This window comes from Pimephales promelas, chromosome 14 (genome assembly GCF_988280905.1).
Source record: "Pimephales promelas chromosome 14, fPimPro1.hap1.1, whole genome shotgun sequence".
NCBI lineage: Eukaryota > Metazoa > Chordata > Actinopteri > Cypriniformes > Leuciscidae > Pimephales > Pimephales promelas.
Window position 1 is genome coordinate 35,203,229 of NC_142782.1, and position 26,790 is coordinate 35,230,018.

At 35.3% G+C, this 26,790-nt stretch overlaps 1 protein-coding gene and 1 long non-coding RNA gene across 2 annotated transcripts in view; both read left to right on the top strand.

The window, feature by feature from the left end:
* The first annotated feature begins 3,393 nt into the window (after positions 1-3,393).
* LOC148973761 (uncharacterized) lies at positions 3,394-5,039 on the top strand. Its single transcript, XR_016146581.1, has 3 exons — positions 3,394-3,603; positions 4,655-4,782; positions 4,944-5,039. It is a non-coding gene; the product is annotated as an uncharacterized LOC148973761 (long non-coding RNA).
* A 2,944-nt stretch (positions 5,040-7,983) lies between these two features.
* loxhd1b (lipoxygenase homology PLAT domains 1b) overlaps positions 7,984-26,790 on the top strand; it is a 59,961-nt gene continuing 41,154 nt past the window's right edge. The window contains exons 1-11 of the mRNA XM_089119929.1: positions 7,984-8,787; positions 10,408-10,522; positions 12,338-12,418; positions 13,025-13,209; positions 13,793-13,891; positions 14,534-14,682; positions 16,894-17,017; positions 18,001-18,251; positions 24,052-24,187; positions 24,266-24,426; positions 26,645-26,731. Of these exons, the coding sequence (XP_088976055.1) occupies positions 8,127-8,787; positions 10,408-10,522; positions 12,338-12,418; positions 13,025-13,209; positions 13,793-13,891; positions 14,534-14,682; positions 16,894-17,017; positions 18,001-18,251; positions 24,052-24,187; positions 24,266-24,426; positions 26,645-26,731 (2,049 nt within the window). The 5' untranslated portion in view covers positions 7,984-8,126. The remainder of the gene's footprint in view (positions 8,788-10,407; positions 10,523-12,337; positions 12,419-13,024; positions 13,210-13,792; positions 13,892-14,533; positions 14,683-16,893; positions 17,018-18,000; positions 18,252-24,051; positions 24,188-24,265; positions 24,427-26,644; positions 26,732-26,790) is intronic.

Below are 26,790 nucleotides of genomic sequence, written 5' to 3' on the forward strand. Positions count from 1 at the left end.
CCTGTTGTGGTTCTTCATGGAACCATCGATGCAAACAAACAACCTTTTTTCGTAAAACGTGAACCCTGTTCCGGAGTTTGGACAGTCCACATGTGTTTGTTTTTCCAGAAGAGTTCAAATCAGTCACATCAAGATCAACAAGTCGAGCCCTGCAGGAAATAACCAAGTCGAGATGTTTTCATAAAAACCTTTCCAGTTTCTCGGTGCGTCCTGCTTCCCAACCGCAGATAAATAAATACGGTGTGTGTGTGTGCGGTTTGTTCTGGTGTGAGACGCTTCATCACCTGATCATAAACTGATCCCAGACAACAAACCTGTGCCAACGCTCAGTGTTCTCTACGCATTCAAAACCAACAGTTTAAAATAAAAAAAAATCGAATGAAATCATTCCATTTGAGCAGTTTGCAAACATGTCACTTTTGAATGTAACATTCTAACATTCTGAAAGAAATAGTAACATTTAAACGGAATGTTACTTTTGAATGTAACATTCTGAAGCAAATAGGAACATTTGAACATAAAGGGAATGTTACTTTTGAATGTAACATTCTTAAATGTAACATTCTAAAGCAAATATTTGGACATAAAGGGAATGTTACTTTTGATTGTCATGTAAACATCCTTAAACTAGTCGTAACGTTTCAAAAATGTAAGGTGAATGTCCAACTAAAATGTTTCAGATAATTTCCCCCTAACTTTGAGAGAATCTTGCCGGAAAACAATCCTTCCAGAAATATCTGGGGGAATAGAAGCGGACTTGATGTATAATGAAATGTTCAGAATCATCAGTGAATGACAAGATTCCTCTGAGAAAGTTTGTGATTTGTTGTTTCTGCTGATGATGTTTGTTCATGACAGGCTTTTTCCCACTCGTTGTTTCAGGTTCAGACTATTAGATAACAGAGAACACTTCTAATCGAACGTGATCGAGTTCAGTGTGAGAATCAGCAGACGCCTGACACACACACACACACACACACACACCCAGAGCTTCAGGCCAGGAATCCGCCAACCTCCGTGTCCTTCTGATCCTCTAATAAACATTCTTTACACTCAGGATACGGATGTCGTTTACAGGCTTCATAACCCGTGAGATGAAACTGTTCCCATGAAATGTTTGCTAATTATACTTAATCTTTGTTTACAATCACACAGACCAAAACAAATATGACCGCTGCTCTGTCAGGCCCTGCATTAAAATACAGCAGATACAGTATTGATTACATGAGACTCCGAGAGGGGTTTTCATGAAGAGGTTTTATTTCGAAGAGTTTATTCAGATCGGCTTTTAACGGCGTTGGACATCTGATCGCAAATCAGAAAGTAAAGAAAAACAATAACCAATATAGCTGCGAGCAGCGATTGCGGGCCCAAGCCTGTGGCACCGCAACCCCGGCTCCTAATGGCGGTGCCGCCGGCTTTGGCCCTTCATATATATAAAGTATATAGCCGGTGGCACTGCCACCATGGTGCCTTTAGGGGTATTGTGCACGGGTATTTGTTGGTGAGCTTTTTCTATTGGGTGGGCATTTTTTCGCCACCTGAGCAAAAATATTCTTTATACCTGACCTGTACAGCATACATATAAACACAATGGTTTCAACATTCAGTTGTCACTTTTAACTTGAATGTGCCATTTATATTTTATTTGATTTAGAAGTCACTAAATAAAGCACTTTTTAGGTTATCTGATTTTTTTTCATCTTGAATGGTCGCCGCCATCTTGGATGTTGCTGGTCTTTCGTTAGCGGGTCCTCAAAGATGAAAATTTGTTTAAAAATGTCTTAAATAGTCTTATTTCTTAAAAATAGATTCTTAAAATACATGTATACACTCAATATTATATTCAACACATTCTCATCCCAAGACGTCATCTAAGTGACGCTTTTGACCATACATCAACATCCGACGTTTTAGGGCACCCTTAGATGCCGCGTGGGTAGGTTTAGGTTTAGGTCTGGGTAGGGTTAGGGTTAGATAGGGTCATCTTATTGACATTAAAGGGTGCCCTAAAACGTCGGATGCTGACGTATGCTCAAAAGCGTCAGGTAGATGACGTCTTGGGATGAGGACGGGCTGTTATATTATAAGTGTATTCATTTTATTCATCTGAAGTGGAATGTAAAGCAGGGCAGTTGTAGTGCAGTAACACGCGTACACGCGCATTGTGTAATGCGCTTATGTTTTAGTTTATTATCACCACCAGGGTTATTATTGTAGTTGACTAAAACTAAAACCATAAAAATTGTGTTAGTTGAAATAAAATAAAAATTAAAAAAGTAATAAAAACTGAATACGTATATTTTTAAACTTTATATTTTTAAACTCACTTACTATGTACTATAAACTTGGAATTGTTTATAGATAATATGCAATGTATGTGTTGCAAAGTTTCACTGGGTAAAATCAACTCTAAAACAATACCAAAATGTGTTACAGTATGAAACCGACTGGCACACTTCAATCTCTAAACGAGCGGCCATCTTGCCATCAACATCTCGTTTGTGAAATGCCCCGGTTATCTATTGGAGGTTTGGAGCTTTCCAATGTTAAATTTTTGGATTAGAAGATTTCTTAATTTAGGAAGATCAGCTTTCATCCCAAAGCTTTTTTTATAATGGAAATTAAATCATTCTCTTTCTACAATTAATATATGGTCTGGTATTAATAGGGTTCTGTTACCTAACAATTGGAAAGAGCTTCACTTTAAAATTCTGCATAATTAATACCCCTGTAACTCTCTTCACTGTGCATTCTTCTAATATTGAAACAATACCACATTTGTTTTTTGATTAAGGAGTTCTGGAAAAAAGTAGGCTTGTTTTTTTTTTTGTTTGTTTTTTTCTGCTCATCACAAACTCTTTACTTTTGAGATTGTGAATGTGCTGTTTTTGATTTGGGACTCCGGGTCAAAGGAGACGGATCGCAGATTAAAACTGCTTACTTTATGTGGCAAGTTTCATCTTCACAAGTGTAAAGTACAGTAACTGTTTCTAAGCCCAATTCTAGACTTTTTTGTGTTGATTTAAAAAAAAAAAAAAGATGACTCTCTTTGTTTATCAGTTACTGCTAAAACTTCATTGATGCTCAAAGAAATGTTGGTTTCATTAAATTTACCTTTTCTTATAAATTAATTTTACTTATTTGTAGTTTCTAAGCATGTTTTGTGAATTGTTATTATTATTTTTAGTAGATTTTCCCTTATCTACTGCCTTAATTGCTTACTTCGAGTTTACTGTATTATTTTATTTTATTTATTAATTTTTTTAACTTGATATATGTTTCTGCTGTGACTTTTTGTTCAATAATAAAAAATAAAAATAAAAACTTCAAGACGTTCAAGACCCATCTCGCTCGCGGAGCAGCAGCTTTGACGTCACAGGCAGCGCCAGCGATCGCGTCAGCATTGACGGACACGACAACAAGTTTGTTGGACACAACACATCTACACAGCTCTTTGAGATTCCGAATCGGACTGCATTTAAATTAATATAACACAATATAAATTGAGTTATTTTGACGGAATCTTCAGCTCGGGTGATAACATGAGTTCAGCTCAGCTGAGGCGACGGGACCGAGACTACTAATTATCTCCACAAACAGGTAACAGTTATTGAGGTATTACACATCAGAACTATACTAGACGTTTTATTTAGGACATATATCATATGCCTGATTAAATGTAACTAGGGAATTAAATATAACTAGTGAATCACCAAACGGCAAGAATGATTCAGATTTAATTTAATTGAATGTAAGTGGCGGTTGATGATAATCGGCCTGGGGGAGGGGCAGCTCTTATTTACGGTACGGTGGATGGTCATTTTTAAAAATCGCGCCGTAAAATGACTTAACGTTAATGTGTCTCTTTTTCCATTATTAATGTATAAGTTAGAATTGAGTACTTATTTAAAGAAAGAGAAATACTTGACAATTCACTTTTTAAAATTTTATTTTTTAACCAGTAATGTTAAAGGGTTAGTTCACCCAAAAATGAAAATTAAGTCATTAATTACTCACCCCCATGCTGTACCAACCCCGTAAGACCTTCGTTCATCTTCGGAGCACAAATGAAGATATTTTTGATTAAATTTGAGAGCTGTATAACTACCACATAGGCTCCTAAGGGAATGACATTTGACGGCCCAGAAAGTCAATGAAGAAAATGTTTAAATATTCCATGTGACTACCGTGGCTCAACTATAAGTTTATCAAGCGACGAGAATACTTTTTGTGCGACAAAACAAACAAAAATAACGACTTTATTCGACTATTCCTTTTCTTCCTTGTTGGCCTGAAACCAGACTTCCATAGATTTCCACGACGCATGCACGAGAACTGAACTGAAGTAGTTGAAGGAGATCGCAATTCTCGCGCATGCGTCGTGGAAATCTATTGAAGTCTATTGAAGACTGTGATTTCTACAACCCTAGTTCTAGAGTCAATTCAATATAGCAAAACCCCCTGATACGGTTACATTAATGAAAACATTGATGCTACTTTTACTAAATAAGTATATATATATACCCTGCGTATCACGTACCACTGGATTCATGTCCAGTTCAATCTGTTGTTCTGGTTTTATTTGTAATCTCCTCTCCTGATCTGCACAGGTGCTGTATGTTAACACGTTGTTTTGCTTTGTGTTTTTCAGTGACCTTAATGTTCTCCAATGACCTGAGAAAGCAAAATGAATACTTTCGGTCTCTCTATAAAGTGGGAAGGAAACTGGATTATAATTATTTCGTCCATTCAGGAATGAGAAGATTGGACGGCAAGAAAGTATGTTGCTCTTTCTCCATTTTGTTTTGTCTCTTGTTTCCTTTTGTGAAATTTGAGCCTGCCATAAACATCAGTGTTGACAGTTCTGATCAAAAGACTGTAGACTGTAGATGATCATGTACACGTTTCTTACATTTGCAAAAAAATTCTTTGTTTTTCAGGTTGTCATCAAATTTTTTCCAAAGTGTAGATGTGGCGAGAAATTTGAAAAAGTAAGTTGACAAGACTTTGTTCTTCATGAAATTCTGTAGTAAGAATTGGTTTGTTGAATCCATTATGAGATATAACTGAATTACACAGCTAAAGTCTAGAGTTCATGTGAAGTAAAAAAAAACATTAGCTGGGTTTCCATCCAAATGTGAGGCAAAACTTTTTCAAATAAAAAAAACAAAAATCAATTGTGAATTGGGTTTCCATCAAGTTTCCATTGAGTTTCCAACCAGCAACAGTAAATTAAACACCGTCAGTGGAAACAGTAGTGATGAGCGACTGCTTTTAAAGGGATAGTTCACTTTGAAATTAATTTTTGATAAATTTTAGCTTACCTCTTTGTTTCCACAGTATTTTCAATTTTGACATTTTTCGGTTAAATCGTTGTGTCTATCAGTCATATAATGGAGGTCTATGGTCACCACCTCAAAGAGCATGCTCAGAGAAGTCTAAATTAAACATGATTTAATGAGTCGTACATGTAAGTACACATTGATGGTCTAAGACATGAAACGAGCGGTTTGTGTGAGAAAACCAAAAGTATTTATATTGTTTTTACCTCTTGTTAACAGCCATGTCCAACTGAACCGAACTGAACCATGTCCAACGTTACGCCGGAAGTGATCACGTTCAGTTGGACATCTGATTCAGATTATTACTTGGACGTGGCTGTGGTTTCAAGAGGTAAAAACGATATAAATACTGTTGGATTTCTCGCACAAACCGCTCGTTTCGTGTCTTAGGCCATCAATGTGTACTTACATTTACGAGTCATTAAATCATGTTTAATTTGGACTTCTCATTTCTTCTTTCCTTCCTTCCTTCGTTCCTTCCTTCCATCCATCCTTCATTCATTCCTTCCTTCCTTAATTTCTTCCTTCCTTCCTTCTTTCCTTCCATCCATCCATCCTTCATATCTCCCTTCCTTCTTTTTTTCTTTCTTTCTTTCTTTCTTTCTTACTAATCTTTCTTTCTTACTAATTTTATATTATACAAAATTAGTAAGTATATATATAAAAAATATTGAAATAAAATTATAAACATATTATATAATTTATCTCATATATATATATATATATATATATGAAGAGTTCAGATATATATATATATATATATATATATATATATATATATATATATATATATTATATACAATATATGGTCAAGTTTTTAAATTAATTGAAAGTCACTCCTAATCATTGTGTTTTATTTCTTTAGTAAAAACAGGCAATAGTATCCAGAACATCTACAACATTTCATGAATGAATGAATAAATAAATAAACAAATAAATAAATAAATAAGCAAATGATTAAAAATATGTTTTCTGTGTTTCACCTTTATAAAGTCATCCTGCTGGTGAAGTTTATCCTTATAATGATTCTAATACTCTGTGTTTGATTTTAGATTATAAAGAGTCTGTGTTTATATTATTATCCTGATGGATTAATATAGTAAATAATCATGAGTGCGTTTGATATTATATTGAATAATATAATAGTTTGTTGTAGTATAATAAGATATGAAAGTCTAAACACACTATCTTGAGCTTTGACAGTGTTACCTGTACGAGTGACTCCATCATCTGGCCGAAAACCAGTATTGCTAGAATACATTATATAATTAAAACTTTCTGCTTTAAAAAGTTTTTTTTAAAAGGTTTTCTGATTTACAGATTTACTTAAACATGCATAAACTGAGAAACTCTTTCTTTCTGCTGCCTTTATTCCTCATATTCACATTTCTCTTATACTTCAGCTCTTTATTTCCATTCTGTTCATTTTCTTATTGTTGTGTAAATAAGCTGGTAAAGCTAACATAAATAAATTTCGTACCATAAATAAAGTATTACTGTATTTATTCATATTTTTAATTAGTTTTTATATTTTCATATATTTTTTGTTTAATGTTTAGTAATGTTGTTGTTTTCTGTGTGTGTGTGTATTTTTTATTTTAGCTTCTGTTCTAAACTAAACATCAATTAGAAATGTGGCCTTTAAGTAATCAAGTATCATTTTATTTAAATATAAACAAATATAAATGAAAATTTGTATAGTGTAGTAAAGTTTGAGTGTCTACGTTTGAGCCGTGTAATTATGGGATTTATTAATATTTAGAATTATTTAATGCTTTCTGTTTTCACTTTAATTTCAATAATTATGTTGAGTTGTTTTTAAAAATATGTCCATCTAGTTTCAGTTTAGTTATTTTCAGCTTATTAAACTTTAAACATAAATTAGAAATCGGGGGCCAACTAGCTAAAATAAAATATTTTTGAGTATTGTTAGATGTGCAACACTTTACAATAAGGTTCATTAGTTAACATGAGCTAAGAATGAACAATACTTCTACAGCATTTATTAATCTCGGTTAATATCATTTCAACATTTATCAAAGGTTGTATTTGTTAACATTAGTTAATGCACTGTGAGCTAACATGAACAAATAACAAACAGCTGTATTTTTATTAACTAACATTAACAAAGATGAATAAATACTGCAATAAATGTATTGCTCATTGTTCATGTTACTTGCAAAGGCATTAAGAGAAGATGAGAGCGTATATATGGAGTGCAAAAATACATGTATAATCTCCTGTAGAGACAAATTGAATTGAACTTCTCATATTTTATGAAATTTGCATTATAGAATCTGTTTATTGCTGTGAAGATGCTTTGTAATACATTTATTTTGACAATTTTTTTCATGATTCTTTTTTATTTTGCATATAATAGAATAACTATAATGTGAAAATTGATCTCGCTTCATAATTGATGTAGTATTTGAGTTTATTGCCATATCAGCATCACCGGCTTTTACATGACAACGAACACAAACTGACCTAATGTGAACTAACGAACCTTCCTGACCCTTGTGAACTAATGAACCGTATTGCGATGTAAATGACTGAGCAGTTCTCCTGTTTGAGTGACAGCTCATGTTTGATTGTTTACTCTCCCCTCAGTCACATGATGATGTTGTGTGTCATGTTTAATGAGGTCGCCTGTCATCAAAGAAGGGGAAAAGCCCCATGGACTCGAGATCTTCACCTGGCAGATCCGCCGATCATCACAGGTCACACTCGTCCTCTTTCACAGTCAACAGTTAAAGTTACACTGTAGTAAATAAATTAAAGATGCCCTCCAAGGAGAAAAAAACACGACAGGCACAGGAAACCGAAGAAGAAGGGGAGAACGATGACGGAGAAGAGAAGAAATCAAAGTCGAGAAGGAAAGGTAAGATCAGCGATCCAGATTGTGCCGCTAAGAAGAAAAAGAAACACGCTGAGGACACGGTCAGCGATGCATCCGAGGTGAGGAAGAGCCAGAGAGGGCCGAAGAAGAAGAAGAAGAAAAGCTCTAAATCAAAGGATGAGGAGGTGAAGAGCAGCAGTGAGGAAGATGAAGATCAACACGAGTCGAGGAACAAACACAAGAACCTTCCGGATGTCGTTCAAGTGACCGAGGTCGGGAGAAACAGCAGAAAGGAGAACAACCCTGTCATGGGATCCAAAGACAAGAAGTCCAAAGACGAGGGGGGGAAGAAGAAGAAGAAGAAAGAAGAAACGGACCCTGAAGAGGAGGAGGACGACGACGACGACTCTCAGAAGAAGAAGAAGAAGAAGAAGAAGAAGAGCAAGAAAGGATCCGGCGAGAGTGATGATGAGGGAAAGAAGGGAAAGGGCAAGAAGAAGAAATCCAAAAACGTTGATTATGTCGAGATCTACGAGAACGAACTGAGGAACTATGAGTCCGAGAAAGTGGAGAACTATGAGGACGAGTACCACAAGAAAAAAGGTACATTGGGTTTATGTACTGTTCAACTGACGAAAAGATATGTTCTGACATTCAAGTTTGAAATGTGTTTGAAGAATGATCAAATGTAGTGTTTCACATAACCAAGAAAACCATTTTAAACATTTGAACTGAATGGGAACACTGGAAAAAGTGTTAGCTGGGGAGATTTCAATTATATTTTGAACACTAAACATGCTAATATTGCACTCCTTATATTGCTGTGATTCATATTCTGTAGGGATGCACGATATATCGGCCAACGTATCGGTATCGGACGATATTTTCACATTTTCAGATAAGAAATTGTGGCCGATATATATTGAAGCCGATAAATACTGTATTATTTCCTTCAGCTGAGACTCTTCAGATGCGCGCTGTTCATCATGATGGGTTTGAATTGCTTGAAATAAGATTGGAATCACAGTTTAGTGCAACATGTGTCATATCGGCTATTTAAGATTATAATGAGAACACTATAAGTGTGTGACTTTTAATGGTGAGACTTTTGTTTATGTAATCAGGCTCTCAAAAATTAAAGAAAAATTTGGATTTAGGTTTATCGGCCGATATATCGGTTATCTGCTTTCAAACATAAAGATTTATCGGTTTCAGCCAAAATTTTGATCTAGTTTTATCGGCCGATATATCGGTTATTGGCTTTCAAATATAAAGAGTTATCGGTATCTGCCGAAATTTGGATTTAGATTTTTCGGCCAATATATATCGGTTATCGGCTTTCAAATATAATAAAGATTTAGCGGTTATCGATATCGGCCAAAATTTGGATGTAGATTTATCGGCCAATATATATCGGTTATCGGCTTTCAAATATAATAAAGAGTTAGCGGTTATCGGTATCGGCCAAAATTTTTATTTAGATTTATCGACCAACATATCGGTTGTCGGCTTTCAAATATAAAGATTTATTGTTTATCGGTATCGGCTGAAATTTGGATTTAGATTTATCTGCCATTATATATTGGTTATCGGCTTTAAACATAAAGATTCATCAGTTATCGATATCGACCAAAATTTGGATTTAGATTTATCGGCCAATATATCGGTTAGCGGCTTTCAAATATAAAGATTTATCGGTTATCGATATCGACCAAAATTTGGATTTAGATTTATCGGCCAATATATATCGGTTAGCGGCTTTCAAATATAAAGATTTATCGGTTATCGATATCGGCCAAAATTTGGATGTAGATTTATCGGCCAATATATATCGGTTATCGGCTTTCAAATATAAAGATTTATCGGTTATCGATATCGGCCAAAATTTGGATGTAGATTTATCGGCCAATATATATCGGTTATCGGCTTTCAAATATAAAGATTTATTGTTTATCGGTATCGACCAAAATTTGGATTTAGATTTATCTGCCATTATATATCGGTTATCGGCTTTCAAACATAAAGATTTATCTGTATCGGCCAAAATCTTGATATTGGTGCATCCCTAGTTTTTAATATGGGTCATCGTGGTGTGACTGCATCACGGCTTGATTTGACCGTAGTCATTGTTCATCAGTGCGTTTCACTCGAGTGTGAATATCCTCCTCATTAATAATGCACTGGATCTCTTACTCATTCTTTCTGTGCTCAATCGAATGACAGTGTATGAGGTGGTGACCATCACTGGAGACGTTAATGGCGCAGGTACAGACGCCAATGTGTTTGTCACGCTGTTCGGGGAATATGGCATCACTCCCAAACTGCACCTGGCCAGCAAGTGAGTCAACCCTAATGAGCTGAAACTTGATTCATAACCATCTCTGTTAATAATTAATGAAATGCCTGGTAGTCGCAGCCTCGTTGTTTGCTGTTGTATTTAAAGTTATTTTTTTCTGATGAAATGTAACACCGTCACTCTGTCTTTCCCTGAATCCACAGCACAGAGAAGAGGTATTTGAGTCGCTGCTGTTGTGACCTTAACTCTGAACTTGAGCACATGATATTCTAGAACCTTTCATCAAGGACCAATATTTCCGATTCGACTGCAGAAAAGGCTTTTCAGGAGGTTTATTGCTCCTCATAATGAAGGGCTACAATATGCATGTGCTGTACATCATCACTATGATGGACTCGTGTGGATCAGATTGTGGAAATGTATAGCATTGTGCTGTAGAGACCAAACACCACAGCACTTTACTATTCGGTTTCCAGACACACATCATTCAAACGGATAATCTAGCTTGACTCACACTGCAAATATGATGTTCTTGCTCTGCATTTTTGCCTTGTTTTACTGTGTAAATATCTAAATATTCTTAAATCAAGATGCGCATTTACTTGAGAAGCAATAAGTCTTGTTTTCTGAACGATGTATCAAAATTTGGTGCTTATTTTTGACCAAAACATTTCATCAGAATGGCACAAAACTTGGTAAAGGTTTGGCACTTGCCGTGTGAATGCATAAAATAATCATGGACATGATCTGAACAGGTTTAATGGTCCTGAAAGCAACAGTCGCACTTGTGCTACTCGTGTAAGAAACGCCGCATTGGAAATGAATGAGAGTTTCCTCTAGTGGAAGCGTTTGGAACTGCAGCCGAACACACACACTCGCTGAACGCTCGTTTCGTTTAAGAGATCAGACTCACATGCGGAGCAACTTTTGATTTTCTTACAGTTTTCAGAGTAAAACTTGTTTTGGATATATATATTTCCAAATCATTCAATATATATGACCGTTTAAGTTGGAATTTTCGTTTTCAGTTCTATGCTCAAAAAGTGAATAAATGGATTGCTAAACTACTGCATGAATATAATCTATAAAATCCCCTAAAAATACAAAATATAAAAAAATATATATATTATATAAAATTTCATTTTTTCATTGAAATAATAATAATAATAGTAAAAAATTGGCCATTTTTGACCGCCACAGAAAGAGCAACAGAGGGTTTAAAAGAACAAATATGTGCCAATGGGGTCAGAAATATAATCTTGTTTTCCATTTGAATTAAGATTATTTTTCTGACTCCATTGACAGATATTTGTTCTTGTTTTAAGCACAAACTCACTTCATTTTGATACATTTTTTCAGTCTTAATATCTTCAGTCATGTTGCTTCTCCAGTAAATGCATCTTGATTTAAGAATGTTTAGATACTAAGCACGACAAACATTTTTTGCAGTTTATGAAACATGAAATACATAATAAGCCAAAGATCATTTACTGAATATGTGTGTTTACAATATGTCCCATCAGCAAATACATGATATATTGGGAGCTAGATATCATATATTTTCTGAAATGTATCGTGATTCTGTTTAGTTTACCAAGTAAGTATTTGTGACTTTCAAACACTGTTTTTACACTTTGTGCATTTATGCACAACTACTTATGATGGATAATTTAGATTTACACCATTGTATCATAAAACATCATTAGTGTATTATTATTATGGTTTAATGTTAACACCTCATTGATATTCATATTGACCTGAATTTTGTGATTGTTTAAAGGGATGCAGAGTTTGATTTTGTCTTTAACCTCAAGAAATGAAAAGTTTGGTTATTGTTTGCATTGATATTTATTACAGGAATCGAACTGCTTTTGAAAAAAACAAAACTGACGTCTTCCGGATAAAAACACACAATGTCGGCCCTTTGAAGAAAATTAGGTAAGTTGATAAGTTTTATTGTAATTTGAGGTCAGCAATATTGAAGATAAATATGAATCCAGTAATTTTAATAATAAAAATGAAATGCATGCATTTTTGAACAACATTCCTGTTCTGTACACTACTACTCAAAAGTTTGGAATTAATTTCAAAATATCGGCCGATATATGTTCATCTTAACGTTATCGTTATCGGCCCGATAAGCAAATGTGTCCAATATATTAAAGCTGATAAATACAGTATTATTTCCTTGAGATGTGCGCTGTTCTGATGGTTTTGAATCGCTTGAAATATGATTTCAGAACACAAGTCGATCATATCGGCTACATAAAATAATAATGAGAACATTATAATTGTGTGCTTATGGCTTTTAATGGTGAGACATTTGTTTTTGTAAGCAGGCTCTCAAAAATGATTTAAAAAAAATTGGATTTAGATTTATCGGCTTTCAAATATATAGAATTATCGGTTATCGGTATCAGCCAAAATTTTCATATCGGTTCATACTTAATATCTTCAATCAGTTTAATGTCTTCTCCAGTAAATGTATCTTGATTTATTTGCACTGGAAAAACAAATAAAACTCCGTTCTGTGCTGTTGTTCAGGATTGAACATGATAACACGGGCCTGAACGCCAGCTGGTATCTGGACCGTGTCGTGGTCACAGACATGAACCGGCCACATCTACGCTTCTACTTCGCCTGTAACAACTGGCTGAGCCGAGCCGAGGGTGACGGACTGTTCGTGCGGGACCTTCTGGGCAGCCCCGACCCCATGGACATGCCCAAATGTGAGACGAGACCTCTTACAGCACACATTAGCCTATCTTTATTCTCAAACTAACTCAAATCTTTATAAAACCAGAACAGACAGAGACACGGGCTTTAACACACAGAGAACAGATCAGGGAAACCAGACACCGCTGGGACAAATGAACTCATAATGACTGTAATTAACAAGAGGTGACAGGGATTAAATAAATGAAACACATAAACTGGCTGTCACAGGCTAACATGAACACAAACACTAAACGTAACACTTATATCACAATTAAGAGTGATGAAACGCAGTGAAATTAACCATGCACTGCAAAAAATGCTTTTCTTACATAGTATTTTTGTCTTCTTTCCAGTCCAAATATCTAAAAAATTCTTAAATCAAAAAGTAAGATATTATGTCTTGTTTTTTGGGGGAAATCAATCAAAATTAAGAGAGCTTCTGCTTAAAAAATAAGCAAACTACTGAATTTGTAGGTATTTAGACTGGAAACGAGACAAAATACTAAGAAAAGCATATTTTGTGTTTCCTCTGATTCCTTGAGTCAAATCAATACAGTGAGTTTCATAAAGTGTCTTTATTGTGCTCTTTTGCAGATAATAAATATGTTGTGAGTGTGTTCACGTCTGATGTGAAAGGCAGCGGGACGGATGCTGATGTTTTCCTCAATATTTTTGGTGAAAATGGAGATACAGGTAACTGGTTAAACAGAGTCATTAAAAGTGATTCTCAACAGGCGTAAACAATATGTCAATAAAGAAATACAAAAGAAAAAATATTTTATATATACATTATTACCAGTTAAAAGTTGGGAATTCCTGATAGAGTCTCTTCTGCTCACTAAAGCTCCATTTATTTGATCAAAAATACAGGAAAAACTGTGAAATATTATTATAATGTGAATCATCTGTTCTCTATGTGAATATACAGTAAAGTGTAATTTATTCCGCATCATTACTCCAGTCTTCAGTGTCACATGATCCTTCAGAAATCACTCTAATATGAGGATCTGATGCTCAACAAACATTTATGATTTATTATCAATGTTCATATTTTTGTGGAAACATTTTATTTTTTCAAGATTCTTTGACAAATAGAAAGTCAAAAAAAACATTTATTTGAAGTAAAATCTTTTGGAACATTATTAATGTATTTACTGTCACTTTTGATCAATTTAATGCATCCTTTCTGAATAAAAGTACTCATTTTTTATTTTATTTCATATCCAAACTTACCTTACTTTTGAATTGTTGTCTTCATGGTTTCCACAAACATGCAGCTTTCTCTATGATGTAATATCCTGTTGCATTATTATCAGATGTTTATATTTCCCGAAGGTGAGAGAAGACTCGACAACGATAAAAACAACTTTGAGAGAGGAACAGAAGACAAGTTTACCATCGAGGCTCCGAACCTGGGCCGAGTGAGGAAGATCACCATCGGACACAACAACAAGGGCTCCTCGGCGGGATGGTTCGTGGAGAAGGTCAAATCCCAGTAAAAACATTTAGAATATAACACGGCCGTTTGCTGTAATAAACACACAGGCCTGAGAACTGAAGCATGATTTGATTCACAGACACGCGATTCGACACAGTTCTGATTGCGATTCGACTCAATATCGATCGAATCTATCGAATTGCGCGACATAAAGTCAGAATTGCGAGATATAAAGTGAGAATTATGAGATTTAAAGTCAGAATTGCGAGATATAAAGTCAGAATTATGAGATATAAAGTCAGAATTGCGAGATATAAAGTGAGAATTATGAGATATAAAATCAGAATTGCGAGATATAAAGTCAGAATTGCGAGATATAAAGTCAGAATTATGAGATATAAAGTGAGAATTGCGAGAAATAAAGTCAGAATTTATTGATATAAAGTGAGAATTATGAGATATAAAGTCAGAATTGCGAGATATAAAGTGAGAATTGCGAGATATAAAGTCAGAATTGCGAGATATAAAGTCAGAATTATGAGATATAAAGTCAGAATTGCGAGATATAAAGTGAGAATTATGAGATATAAAATCAGAATTGCGAGATATAAAGTCAGAATTGCGAGATATAAAGTCAGAATTATGAGATATAAAGTGAGAATTGCGAGAAATAAAGTCAGAATTGATTGATATAAAGTGAGAATTATGAGATATAAAGTCAGAATTGCGAGATATAAAGTAAGAATTATGAGATATAAAGTCAGAATTGTGTGATATAAAGTCAGAATTACGAGAAATAAAGTCAGAATTTATTGATATAAAGTGAGAATTATGAGATATAAAGTGAGAATTGCGAGATATAAAGTCAGAATTGCGTTATATATGGTCAGAATTATGAGATATAAAGTCAGAATTGCGAGATATAAAGAGAGAATTGTGAGATATAAGGTCAGAATTATGAGATATAAAGTGAGAATTGCGAGAAATAAAGTCAGAATTTATTGATATAAAGTGAGAATTATGAGATATAAAGTCAGAATTGCGAGATATAAAGTCAGAATTGATTGATATAAAGTGAGAATTATGAGATATAAAGTGAGAATTGCGAGAAATAAAGTCAGAATTTATTGATATAAAGTCAGAATTGTGAGATATAAAGTGAGAATTATGAGATATAAAGTCAGAATTGCGAGATATAAAGTCAGAATTGTGAGATATAAAGTCAGAATTGTGAGATATAAAGTCAGAATTGCGAGATATAAAGTCAGAATTGTGAGATATAAAGTCAGAATTGCGAGATATAAAGTCAGAATTGTGAGATATAAAGTCAGAATTGCGAGATATAAAGTCAGAATTGTGAAATATAAAGTCAGAATTGTGAGATATAAAGTCAGAATTGCGAGATATAAAGTCAGAATTGTGAGATATAAAGTCAGAATTGCGAGATATAAAGTCAGAATTGTGAGATATAAAGTCAGAATTGTGAGATATAAAGTCAGAATTGTGAGATATAAAGTCAGAATTGCGAGATATAAAGTCAGAATTGTGAGATATAAAGTCAGAATTGTGAGATATAAAGTCAGAATTGTGAGATATAAAGTCAGAATTGTGAGATATAAAGTCAGAATTGTGAGATATAAAGTCAGAATTGTGAGTTATAAAGTCAGAATTGCGAGATATAAAGTCAGAATTGTGAGATATAAAGTCAGAATTGCGCAATTCTGGCTTTTTCCTCAATTGCTAGTTAATATTTCGACATTTTGACTTTATATCTCGCAATTCTGACTTTAGTTCTTTATAAACTGGCAATTAAGAAAAAAAGAATTGCAACTTTATATCACGCAATTCTGAGATAAAAGAATGAGCTTCCATATAAAACTGACAGAATTTGAAAGCGGAGACTCTGTTTCACATCAAGGCGCTACAGATAATGTTTCTGAAGCTTTTTCCTCCTGAAAACAGCACCGACTAAAAGATCGATCTTGTGATTATATTGGAGATATCGGTGTTGTCACACAAAGGCATTGGGGTTGGTAGTGGACGATTTGCATTCGCTCCACCTCACACGGCATCTCTCCGGATGAGGTAATTCTAGTCACCTTATCCACGCTGAAAGGAAACACCACACTACTCCACTGGATTGGCTTTCCTTCTGATGAGAGCCACAGCCTGCAGATAGATGGATAGATATGCACATAGACACCATATATCACTGCAATGAAACCCGCTCTGCTGATGGCGCTCGCTTTTATTTCAGGTCATAGTGGATGATTTGGGAAACAAAGCCATGTACGAGTTTCCCATCAACCGCTGGTTTGCCATCGATGAAGATGATGGAAAGATACAGAGAGATGTTCTGGTTGGAGGGAGTCAACCCACCGGTAAACCACACAGCTTCTTCAAGTTTTACAAAACCTCCTCATAAATCCTCCCAAAACCAATATACTGATGAAGTGTAATGTTTGAACACAACACACATGACTGAATCGTTTTCTCTAGGACTTTAGTAAACTGCATCTATACAGGAGAAACTCGAACAATATAAATATGCTGCAAAAGTTCAGTAATTCAACTTAAAAGCTGAAACTAATATATTATATAGACTCATTACATGCGAAGTGAGATATTTCAAGCCTTTATTTGTTATAATTGTGACGATTATGGCTTAAACCCCAAATTCAAAATTAGAATATTGTGAAAAGGTTTTCATATCTGTAAGCCATAACAAATAAAGGCTTGTAAATTGCATCTATGTACACTACCAGTGAAAGATACTGGAAAACAGTGAAATATTATAAGAATATAAATGTTTTCTATGTGAATATACAGTAAAGTGTGATTTATTCCTGTGATTTTCAGCATCATTAACTCCAGTCTTCAGAAATCACTGAGGATTTGATGCTCAATAAACATTTATGATAATTATCAGTGTTCATATTTATCAGGAAATTATACTCTGCTATTCAGACGATTTAGATGAGTAAGATTTTAAATAAAATTCAATTGATCAAAAGTGACAAAGACATTTAAAAATGTTGCAATGATTCCTACATCAAACAAACGCTGTTCTTTTGATCTTTCTATTCATCAAAGAATCCTGAAAAATATGAACATTGATAATAATCATAAATATTTCTTGATCAGATCCTCATATTAGAGTGATTTCTGAAGGATCATGTGAGTAATGATGCTAAAAATCACAGGAATAAATTACACTTTACTGTATATTCACATAGAGAACAGATGATTCACATTATAATAATATTTCACTGTTTTTACTGTATTTTTGATTAAATGAATGCAGCAGTGGTGAGCAGAAGAGACTGATGACTGGTTGTACGATTAAGCTCTTATGTTTTTGCAGGAATCGTGTACAACGTTCAGGTGGTGACGGGGAAAATCCGAGGTGCGGGAACCAACTCTAAAATCCACATGGTCATGCACGGCTCCAAAGGCCTGAAGAACAGCGGGAAGGTTTTCCTGGAGGGAGGAACGTTTGAGCGCGGGCTCACCGACATCTTTAACGTGGAGATCGCAGCGCTGCTCAGTCCTCTCAGTCGGGTCACCATCGGTCACGATAACGGAGGGGTCAGTGCCGGCTGGTACTGCGAAAAGGTCACGTTTCACCCCATAACCTTTGTGCTGCTGATTATGATAGAAAAATCATGTTTAAAATAATGCAAGTACATGCAACAAAGCAATGCACAAACACCCACTGGTGTTAACCTTCATCTTTTCCTCACGGGTCAAAATGACCCAAGGCCCAAATTTTTTTTTGGTAATATTTTTCCTTTTTTTTTTTTTTTTTTTTTTTACAATTTTATTAATAATGTTGTAAGCATGTTGTTGGCATGATTTAACATTGTTGGCATGATTTAGCTTGTTGCTTGCATGATTTAGCATGTTGTTAGCACATTATTGGCATTATGTAGCATGTTGCTAGCATAGCACACTGCTAGCATGATTTAGCATGTTGCTTGCATGATTTAACATGTTGCTAGCATGATATAGCACACCGCTAGCATGATTTAACACATTGTTAGCATTGTTTAACATGTTGCTAGCATGATTTAACATATTGTTAACATGATTTCACACACTGCTAGCATGATTTAACATGTATTCTGACTACGTTTAGATGACCTTTGGATTTGAACTCATTTATCACATAGATTATATTTGTTAACACGAACTAACAATAAGCGCTACTTCTACAGCATTAATCTTAGTCAAACATAATTTCATCATTTGCTAATACCAGGTTTAAGTTCCAAAGTTGGATCTGTAAATATGAGTTAATGCACTGCTAACATGAACATCAACAAACAATGAAGAATTAGATTTTTGCTAATGCTATACATACAAATCTATATAAAATAGTAAAAATAAAACTAGATTAAAAAATTGTCAAGAAGGCAGGGGGAATGTTATTGTGATTTTACTCTGTGTTACAAAGTTAAATGAAAGTGAACGATAAAACCAATAGAGGAAATCCTACGTTAACTATAGCATCTTGGAATGTTAAAGGACTTGGCCACCCCATTAAAAGAGGCAAAGTGTTTACCTATCTTAAATCTTTGAAAGCAGATATCTTATTTCTACAGGAAACACACATAGCTGTGGGACAAGAACATAAACTTAGGGCAAATTGGATATCTCAGATTTATCAGGCTCCTTTCAATAGTAAAGCCAGGGGGGTAGCCATTTTAATTCGCAAGGGTATTTCATTTAAGCTCGATTCGATGACTACTGACCCTCATGGTAGATATGTCATGATTACAGGCCAACTCTGTTCTTTGTACATCACAATGTTAAATGTATATGGTCCCAATATTGATGACCCTCAATTTTTTAAAAAGGTTTTTGATTTAATACCGACTGGGTGTGTAAACGTCATTATCGGCGGTGACTTCAATTGTTATTTAGATCCGCTTTTAGACCGATCATCCTCAAAGCCACCTCCTAGTATAGCCTCAGTACAGATCCTCACTAGATTGATTGAGGAAAGGAACATGGTAGATATTTGGAGGCTGCAACACCCAACTGAAAGGGAGTACTCATTCTACTCGCAGGTTCATAAATCTTACACTAGAATTGATCGTTTTTTGGTTACTTCTGAACTGATTCACAGAATCACTGATACACGGTACCATAGCATGCTGATTTCAGACCATAGCCCCGTCTCATTTCAGATTAATAAAATCCTGCCACAACAAAGTTATCATTGGCGATTCAACCCTTACCTACTTAAAGATCCAGCTTTTGAAAGCTACATTAATGCTAAACTGGATGATTTTTTTATAAATAATGACAATGGCCAAGTCTCTGATTCAATTTTATGGGAGACTCTTAAGGCAGTCATAAGGGGTCATATTATTGCTTTTGAAACCGCTAACAAGAGAAATAGCGAAAGTAGGCTTTTGGGAATTGAAAATTTACTCACAACATTAGAACAGACATATAGAATTTCCGGACTACAGCAAGATTATAATAAGATACTGAATTTGAAATATGAATATAATTCGATCCTGGGCAAAAGAATTGAGAATCTCTTACTTAAACTGAAACAAAAACACTTTGAATTAGGTGATAAGCCAGAAACTTTATTAGCGAGGCAGTTAAGGGGTGTGCAAGCAAAGCAAACAATTCATCAAATTAAGTCAAACACAGCTGAGATTGTAACCAATCCTGAAGAAATTAATAAATCCTTTAGGGATTTTTACTCTGATCTTTATTCCTCAAAATGCAACGTCAGTCATGAGGATTATGAATCTTTTTTTGATAGTCTCAATCTTCCCCAGTTAGATAAAATTGCAAAAGAAGATCTAGAACGCGCATTTTCGGAAGCGGACATCTTAGAGGCCATCAAGTCTTTCCCGTCGGGCAAAGCACCGGGTCCAGACGGCTTTGGATGTGAATTTTATAAAGCCTTCTCTTTAAAACTAGCCCCATACTTATTGAGAATGATCAATGACTCATATGAAAATGGCAGACTCCCCAATTCATTATATGAGGCCAATATTTGTGTTCTATTAAAAAAAGGAAAAGACGACATGGATCTGGCCAGTTATAGACCTATATCGCTTCTTAATTTTGATCAGAAGGTCATAACAAAAGTATTATCAAACAGACTTGGAAAGCACATCTCAACAATAGTACACCCAGACCAAAGTGGGTTCATACCAGGTCGTTTCTCCTTTGGCAATGTTCGTCTCCTTCTTAATATTCTTTATAAGGAGCGTGGTAAGGAAGCCTCAGGAGCAATCATCTCACTAGATGCCCAAAAGGCGTTTGATCAAATAGAGTGGCCATTCATGCTAAAAGCGCTTGAGCACTTTGGGGCTGGGAGTCGGTTTATCAAGTGGGTAAAAATTTTATATTTATGTCCTCGTTCATCCATTTTGACAAACTCTAACAAATCTAAACCTTTTGATTTGCATCGAGGAGTTAGGCAAGGAGATCCTCTTTCCCCTCTTCTTTTTGATATTGCGCTGGAGCCGCTAGCAGTAGGGATTAGAAGTCACCCGCATATACATGGAATAAAGATGGGAAAGGATGAAGCCCTGGTTAGTCTATATGCTGATGATCTATTAATCTATCTTTCTGATCCAGCCAAATCAGTTCCGTATTTGCTTGAATATATTAATGCTTTCGGTAAAATCTCCGGGTACACTATTAACTGGTCCAAAAGTGAGTATATGTCACTTGCTAGACACACAAATCCCAGCCAGGTTGGCCCCTCACTTTTCAAAACAGTTGAAGACCACTTTACATATCTTGGCATTGTGGTACCAAAGAACCCCAAGCAAATATTTAAATTAAACTTTTTGGCTAAGATTGACAAATTAAAAGATAATATAGAGCGATGGCGGCTCCTTCCGCTATCTATGATTGGCAAAATTAATGCAATCAAAATGGTCATTTTACCACAGTTCCTTTACCTTTTTCAAAATGTCCCTACTTATATACCTTTATCTTTTTTTAAGCTTTTAGATTCAGTCATCATGCCTTTTATTTGGGCTTACAAGACTCCACGAATAGCAAAAGCGCACTTACAGAAACCCACTCAGATGGGAGGCTTAGGGCTCCCAGTGTTTAAATATTACTATTGGGCAGCAAATGCTAGGGCATTATCTTATTGGCAGAGGGGTATTCCTGGTGAAGCTTTCTCTGCGGCTGATCCCTTATGGCTTAAGATAGAGACATCTTCTCTTACAACATCTTGTCTCCCAGTCTTACTTTTCTCAAAAGTCTCTCCCTCATCAAAATTAATTGGTACTAATTTTATAGTTAAAAATTCAATACGAATATTAAATCAAATAAGGAAACATCTTAAATCACCTGACGTCTCTATCCTCACACCCATCGCTAACAATCATATGTTCAAACCCTCTCAGCTAGACCGAGGTTTTGTTGAATGGAAAACTAAGGGTCTAATGTCTATTGGGGATCTTTATATAGATGACAAATTTGCATCTTTTAACCAACTGCAATCTGTATTTAATCTCCCGAGGTCCGACTTTTTTCGATATCTACAAGTGAGACATTATGTTCAAACAGTTATTCCACAATTTATGGACAAACCCGAGATTAATTCGTTTGAGAAAATTCTTTTGGTAAATCCAAGCTCTAGACATCTGGTCTCACGCTGTGTTAATTCTTTACAACTGCCTGTAAGCACCAATCATATAAAAGAAGCTTGGGCTAGGGATTTTGATGAAGATGTATCCGATGAAACCTGGAATGATAGTCTCAATAAGATCCAAGACTGCTCGATAAATGCGAGACACAGGCTGATTCAGTTTAAAGTGGTACATAGATTGTATTATTCGAAAACAAAATTGAGTAAAATATACAATTCTATCTCTCCAGTTTGCGACATATGTAAAACAGAGGAGGGCTCTTTGTCACACATGTTTTGGTTTTGTCACAAACTGTTTAATTTTTGGACTGCTATATTTGATTTTTTTTCAAAAGTTTTTCAAAAGGAGGTGAAACCAGACCATAGTCTTGCAATTCTTGGATCCTCTGTGACATTGAATACTCTTCCAAGATCTCAGCAACGACCTCTATTGATGGGCTTGACTCTTGCGAAAAAATCAATACTTTTAAACTGGAAATCATCAGACTCTCCATCGTTCAAAGCTTGGTTATCTGAACTGATTCATGTCATACAACTAGAGAGGATACGTTCTTTGGAGTCCAAATCTCATCGCCAATTTCAAACTGTATGGCAGCCCTTTGTGGATTTCCTCAAGTCTGAATAGTGTATAATTATTATTGTTCTTGCTGTAATAATTCATCAAGGATTAAGTCTTGTTTGTGTTAACATACCCCTGCCTGCTTTTTGTTGTTTTCTTTTTTTTCCCTTCTGTTATGGTTGTATTGTCTGATTTTTTTTTTTTTTTTTATTCTTAAGTGTTTATACCATGTAAAAAATTGGAAAAATAAAATAATATAAAAAAAAAAAAAAAATTGTCAAGAAAAAGTTTGAATGTTTTGAAGGGAATACAGATAGCACGATTTAGCATATTGTTAGCATGATTAGCATTTTGTTAGCATGATTTAACACACTGCATGCATTATTTAGCATGTTGTTAGCATGTTGCTAGTTTAATAGTAATTTAAGCACATTCCTCAAACATAAATTCAAAATAACGTCTCGGTTACGTATGTAACCCTCTGAGACTGACGAAATGGGGGTCCCAATCTAATCTCGTTTATGGAGGTAAAATAATGCCAAATATTTTTGACGCACAAAAACTTGAAAAAAAAAATAAAAATAGGCATTGCATTATCCATGCTTGCATTTTAATGCAGTGTATTTTTAGGGTTTGCATTTTTGTGGGCTGGAATTCAACATGGTTGAATATTTAAGCTGTGAATATTTCAATTCAAAACATTTCTAAAACATTAAACATTCAATGATCCATATTCACTTTTCTTATTTCCCTTATTTTACTAAAAATGCCATTATTTTACTTCCATAGATGCACAATAACCTGAAAAAAATACATGCATTTTTGTACACTTTACTCACATCTTGTTTGTTTTAAGAAGGGCATTTTTTTGCAGTGTAACAACAAATCATATTTGACCTTTCTTAAGATTCTTGAAATTAGAATTTTTAGGGGTTGTACTATTAATAAAATTAGCACAGCAATCTAATTGAACATAAACTTGCACTTTATGTCACTCTATTAAAAATGTCTTGCCAAGACTGAAGACGACCAATTTTCTTAAATTAAGATTTATAGTCTAGTGTGCAATGTGTTTTAGACTCTATCTTTCATGGCAAACAACAGATTTTTTTTAAATTACTTTCTTAGATTTCAGTTTTTTTTCCTATAATATATCAACAAAATATTAGAGAATGTATAAAATGCTTAATTGGTTTGTGTGTGTGTTGTGTTAGGTGGTTGTGTTCTGTCCGTTCACGGGCATCGAGCAGACGTTCCCCTGCTCTAAATGGCTGGATGAGAACGAGAGCGATGGACTCATCGAGAGAGAACTCTATGAAATGGTCTCGCTCAGGCAAAAGAGGCAGAAAAGTGCGTATTGGTCTTACAGCGAGAGTGAAAGAGGTTCTAGGTTTGTGAGGTTAAAGGGTTAAATCTCCTGCCCCTCAGAACATCCCTGGTCCCTGTGGATTTGGACGTCAGATCTTCCAGGCGCGGGAACGGACGCCTCCATCTTACTCCAGATATACGGGGAGAAGGGCAAGTCCGATGAGATGAAACTGGACAACAAAACTGATAACTTTGAGCAGGGCCAGCTGGACAAGTTCATGGTAAATCTGCTGTTTTGCAGTCAACATTCGGGACAGTACAGTACTCTCTTCCTCTAACATTACATATTTCCTTTAGAATTCAAATATAATTAGAATTTTGCTCATATTTAAGAAAGAATTTCAAATTGAGCTTTTCAGCCATTTTGACAGCTCTACACACTCCAATCCAGAAAGAGGTTCGCGTGGAAATGCAATGCTGTTTGCTAACCTCCATACAGTCCCTCCAGAAAAACGCGATTATGCGATCGCTGAATTCAATGCAAAATCAGCCAAAGTCCGCATATTTATGCGGGGGCCGCATTTTTTCAAATACGCCGCACTTTCGCCGCATAAATTGCCGATTTCCGTGCAAAATATGCGGGGTTTGCATAATTTCATAATCCTCGCATTTTCGTTGCAAAAAAAGTCACATGTATCTTAGCAGAAAGTTGAAAAATGTTGCGTTTGCTTTCACACAAGAGCAGCCATTTCCCCCTGTTTCCATGGGAACGTTATGAAGTGTTACACAATTACACGACGGCAGACAGACTCACGGAGGCGATTGACATCTCACAAATCGAACTCGTATAACTGTCTGTCACACGTTCTACCGTCACATCGTTACTTAATAAACAACATAAGATAAAAGAAGTAGCATCAAACAGAAATTACCCGCACACATGAGGTGTTCGAGGCGCACATATCACTGCAGAGAGTTCAACAGGAGCGCGCAGCTCTTAAAGGGGCCACACCTTATTTACACTCATTACAGTCTGAAATAAAACAAGATGAGAAATTAAATATTCCCAGCACTTTCTATGATGTAGTATGCTTGCTTATCAAAGGAAGTAATAAGAAATGACTCTTACATTAGCCGAGTGAGAACAGGATGTTGGGGGAATCACTTTTTTTCTCTTTTTCATCAAACCGCAATTTTTGCAAGTTCCCTCAATTTGTGCAAATTCCTGCATTTTCATCGCATAAAATTGCATAAATATCCCGCATATTCTTTCCATCGCATTTTTAAAGAAAACGGGCCACGTAATCAAGGATTTTTGCCTGCAACAATCACAAAAAAACTCTGCGTTTTTCTGGAAGGACTGAATACTGAATACAAATTTTTGGAAATTACCACCACAAAATCAGTCATTTTGATCGCAAAAATCACACAAAAAAATCGTGAAATCCTGGAGGGACTGTCCATAACAGGAATAGAGCAGGAGAAGAGATCTACACAGCAACACAAAACTAAAGTTCAAATCCACGCAAGAGCCCATACGCTGAGACTCTGAATCTATTAAATATGCATTTGCACTACTTTAGTTCTTAACGTTGTATAAAGCCATGTTCATTATTCTTGTTTGATTTTTTTTTTTTTTAGTCCCGAAAACTCTTATCTGTATGAGTATTCAAATTTGTTTTCACTTTTATAATGAGACATTTTAACTGAACCCAGCTGGACAAGTTCATGGGAAATCTGCTGTTTTGGAGGAACAATGTGTGTTTTGGATAAAAATGACTATGAAAGGTGTTTCATTTGTTGCTGTGTGGATTGTCATTCTTAAAGGAGTAGTTCACTTTTAAAAAAAACTTTTGCTGATAATTTACTCGCCCCCATGCCATCCAAGATGTCCATGTCTTTCTTTCTTCATTCGAAAAGAAATGAAGGTTTTTGATGAAAACATTCCAGGATTTTCTCCATATAATGGACTTCAATGGGGACCAAACGGTTCAAGGTCCAAATGAAAGTTTCAGTGCAAACTATTCAAAGGGCTTTAAACGATTCCAGACGATGAATAAGGGTCTTATCAAGGACCCTTTGAGTCATGACTCAAAAAAAGATTTGTTCATATTGATGAACGAGTTCGAACAGGAGAGTCACGAACGCGCATCACAGAACAGAGCAAGGCGAGCATTTGAGCTTATAAAACTTAAACTTTGTTATTTATTTTTGAAATGGCTGCTCGTTTTGCTAGATAAGACCCTTATTCATCGTCTGGTGTCGTTTAAAGCTGCACTGAAACTCTCATTTGCACCTTGAACCGTTTGGACCCCATTGAAGTCCATTATATGGAGAAAATCCTGGAATGTTTTCATCAAAAACCTTCATTTCTTTTCGACTGAAGAAAGAAAGACATGGACATCTTGGATGACAAGATGAAAAAGCAAAAGTTTTTTTAAAGTGAACTACTCCTTTAATGCATCAAACCATCTAATCTGTATTTAATTTGTTCGTCAGATCGAGCTGCCGGATCTTGGGAAGTTGACGAAACTGAGGATCTGGCATGAGAAGAGGAATCCCTTCGCCGGCTGGCACCTGAGTCGGGTAGGAGCTCGAGATCGAGTGTTTCACAGTGATGTACTGTGTCTGAATAACGGTCTGCT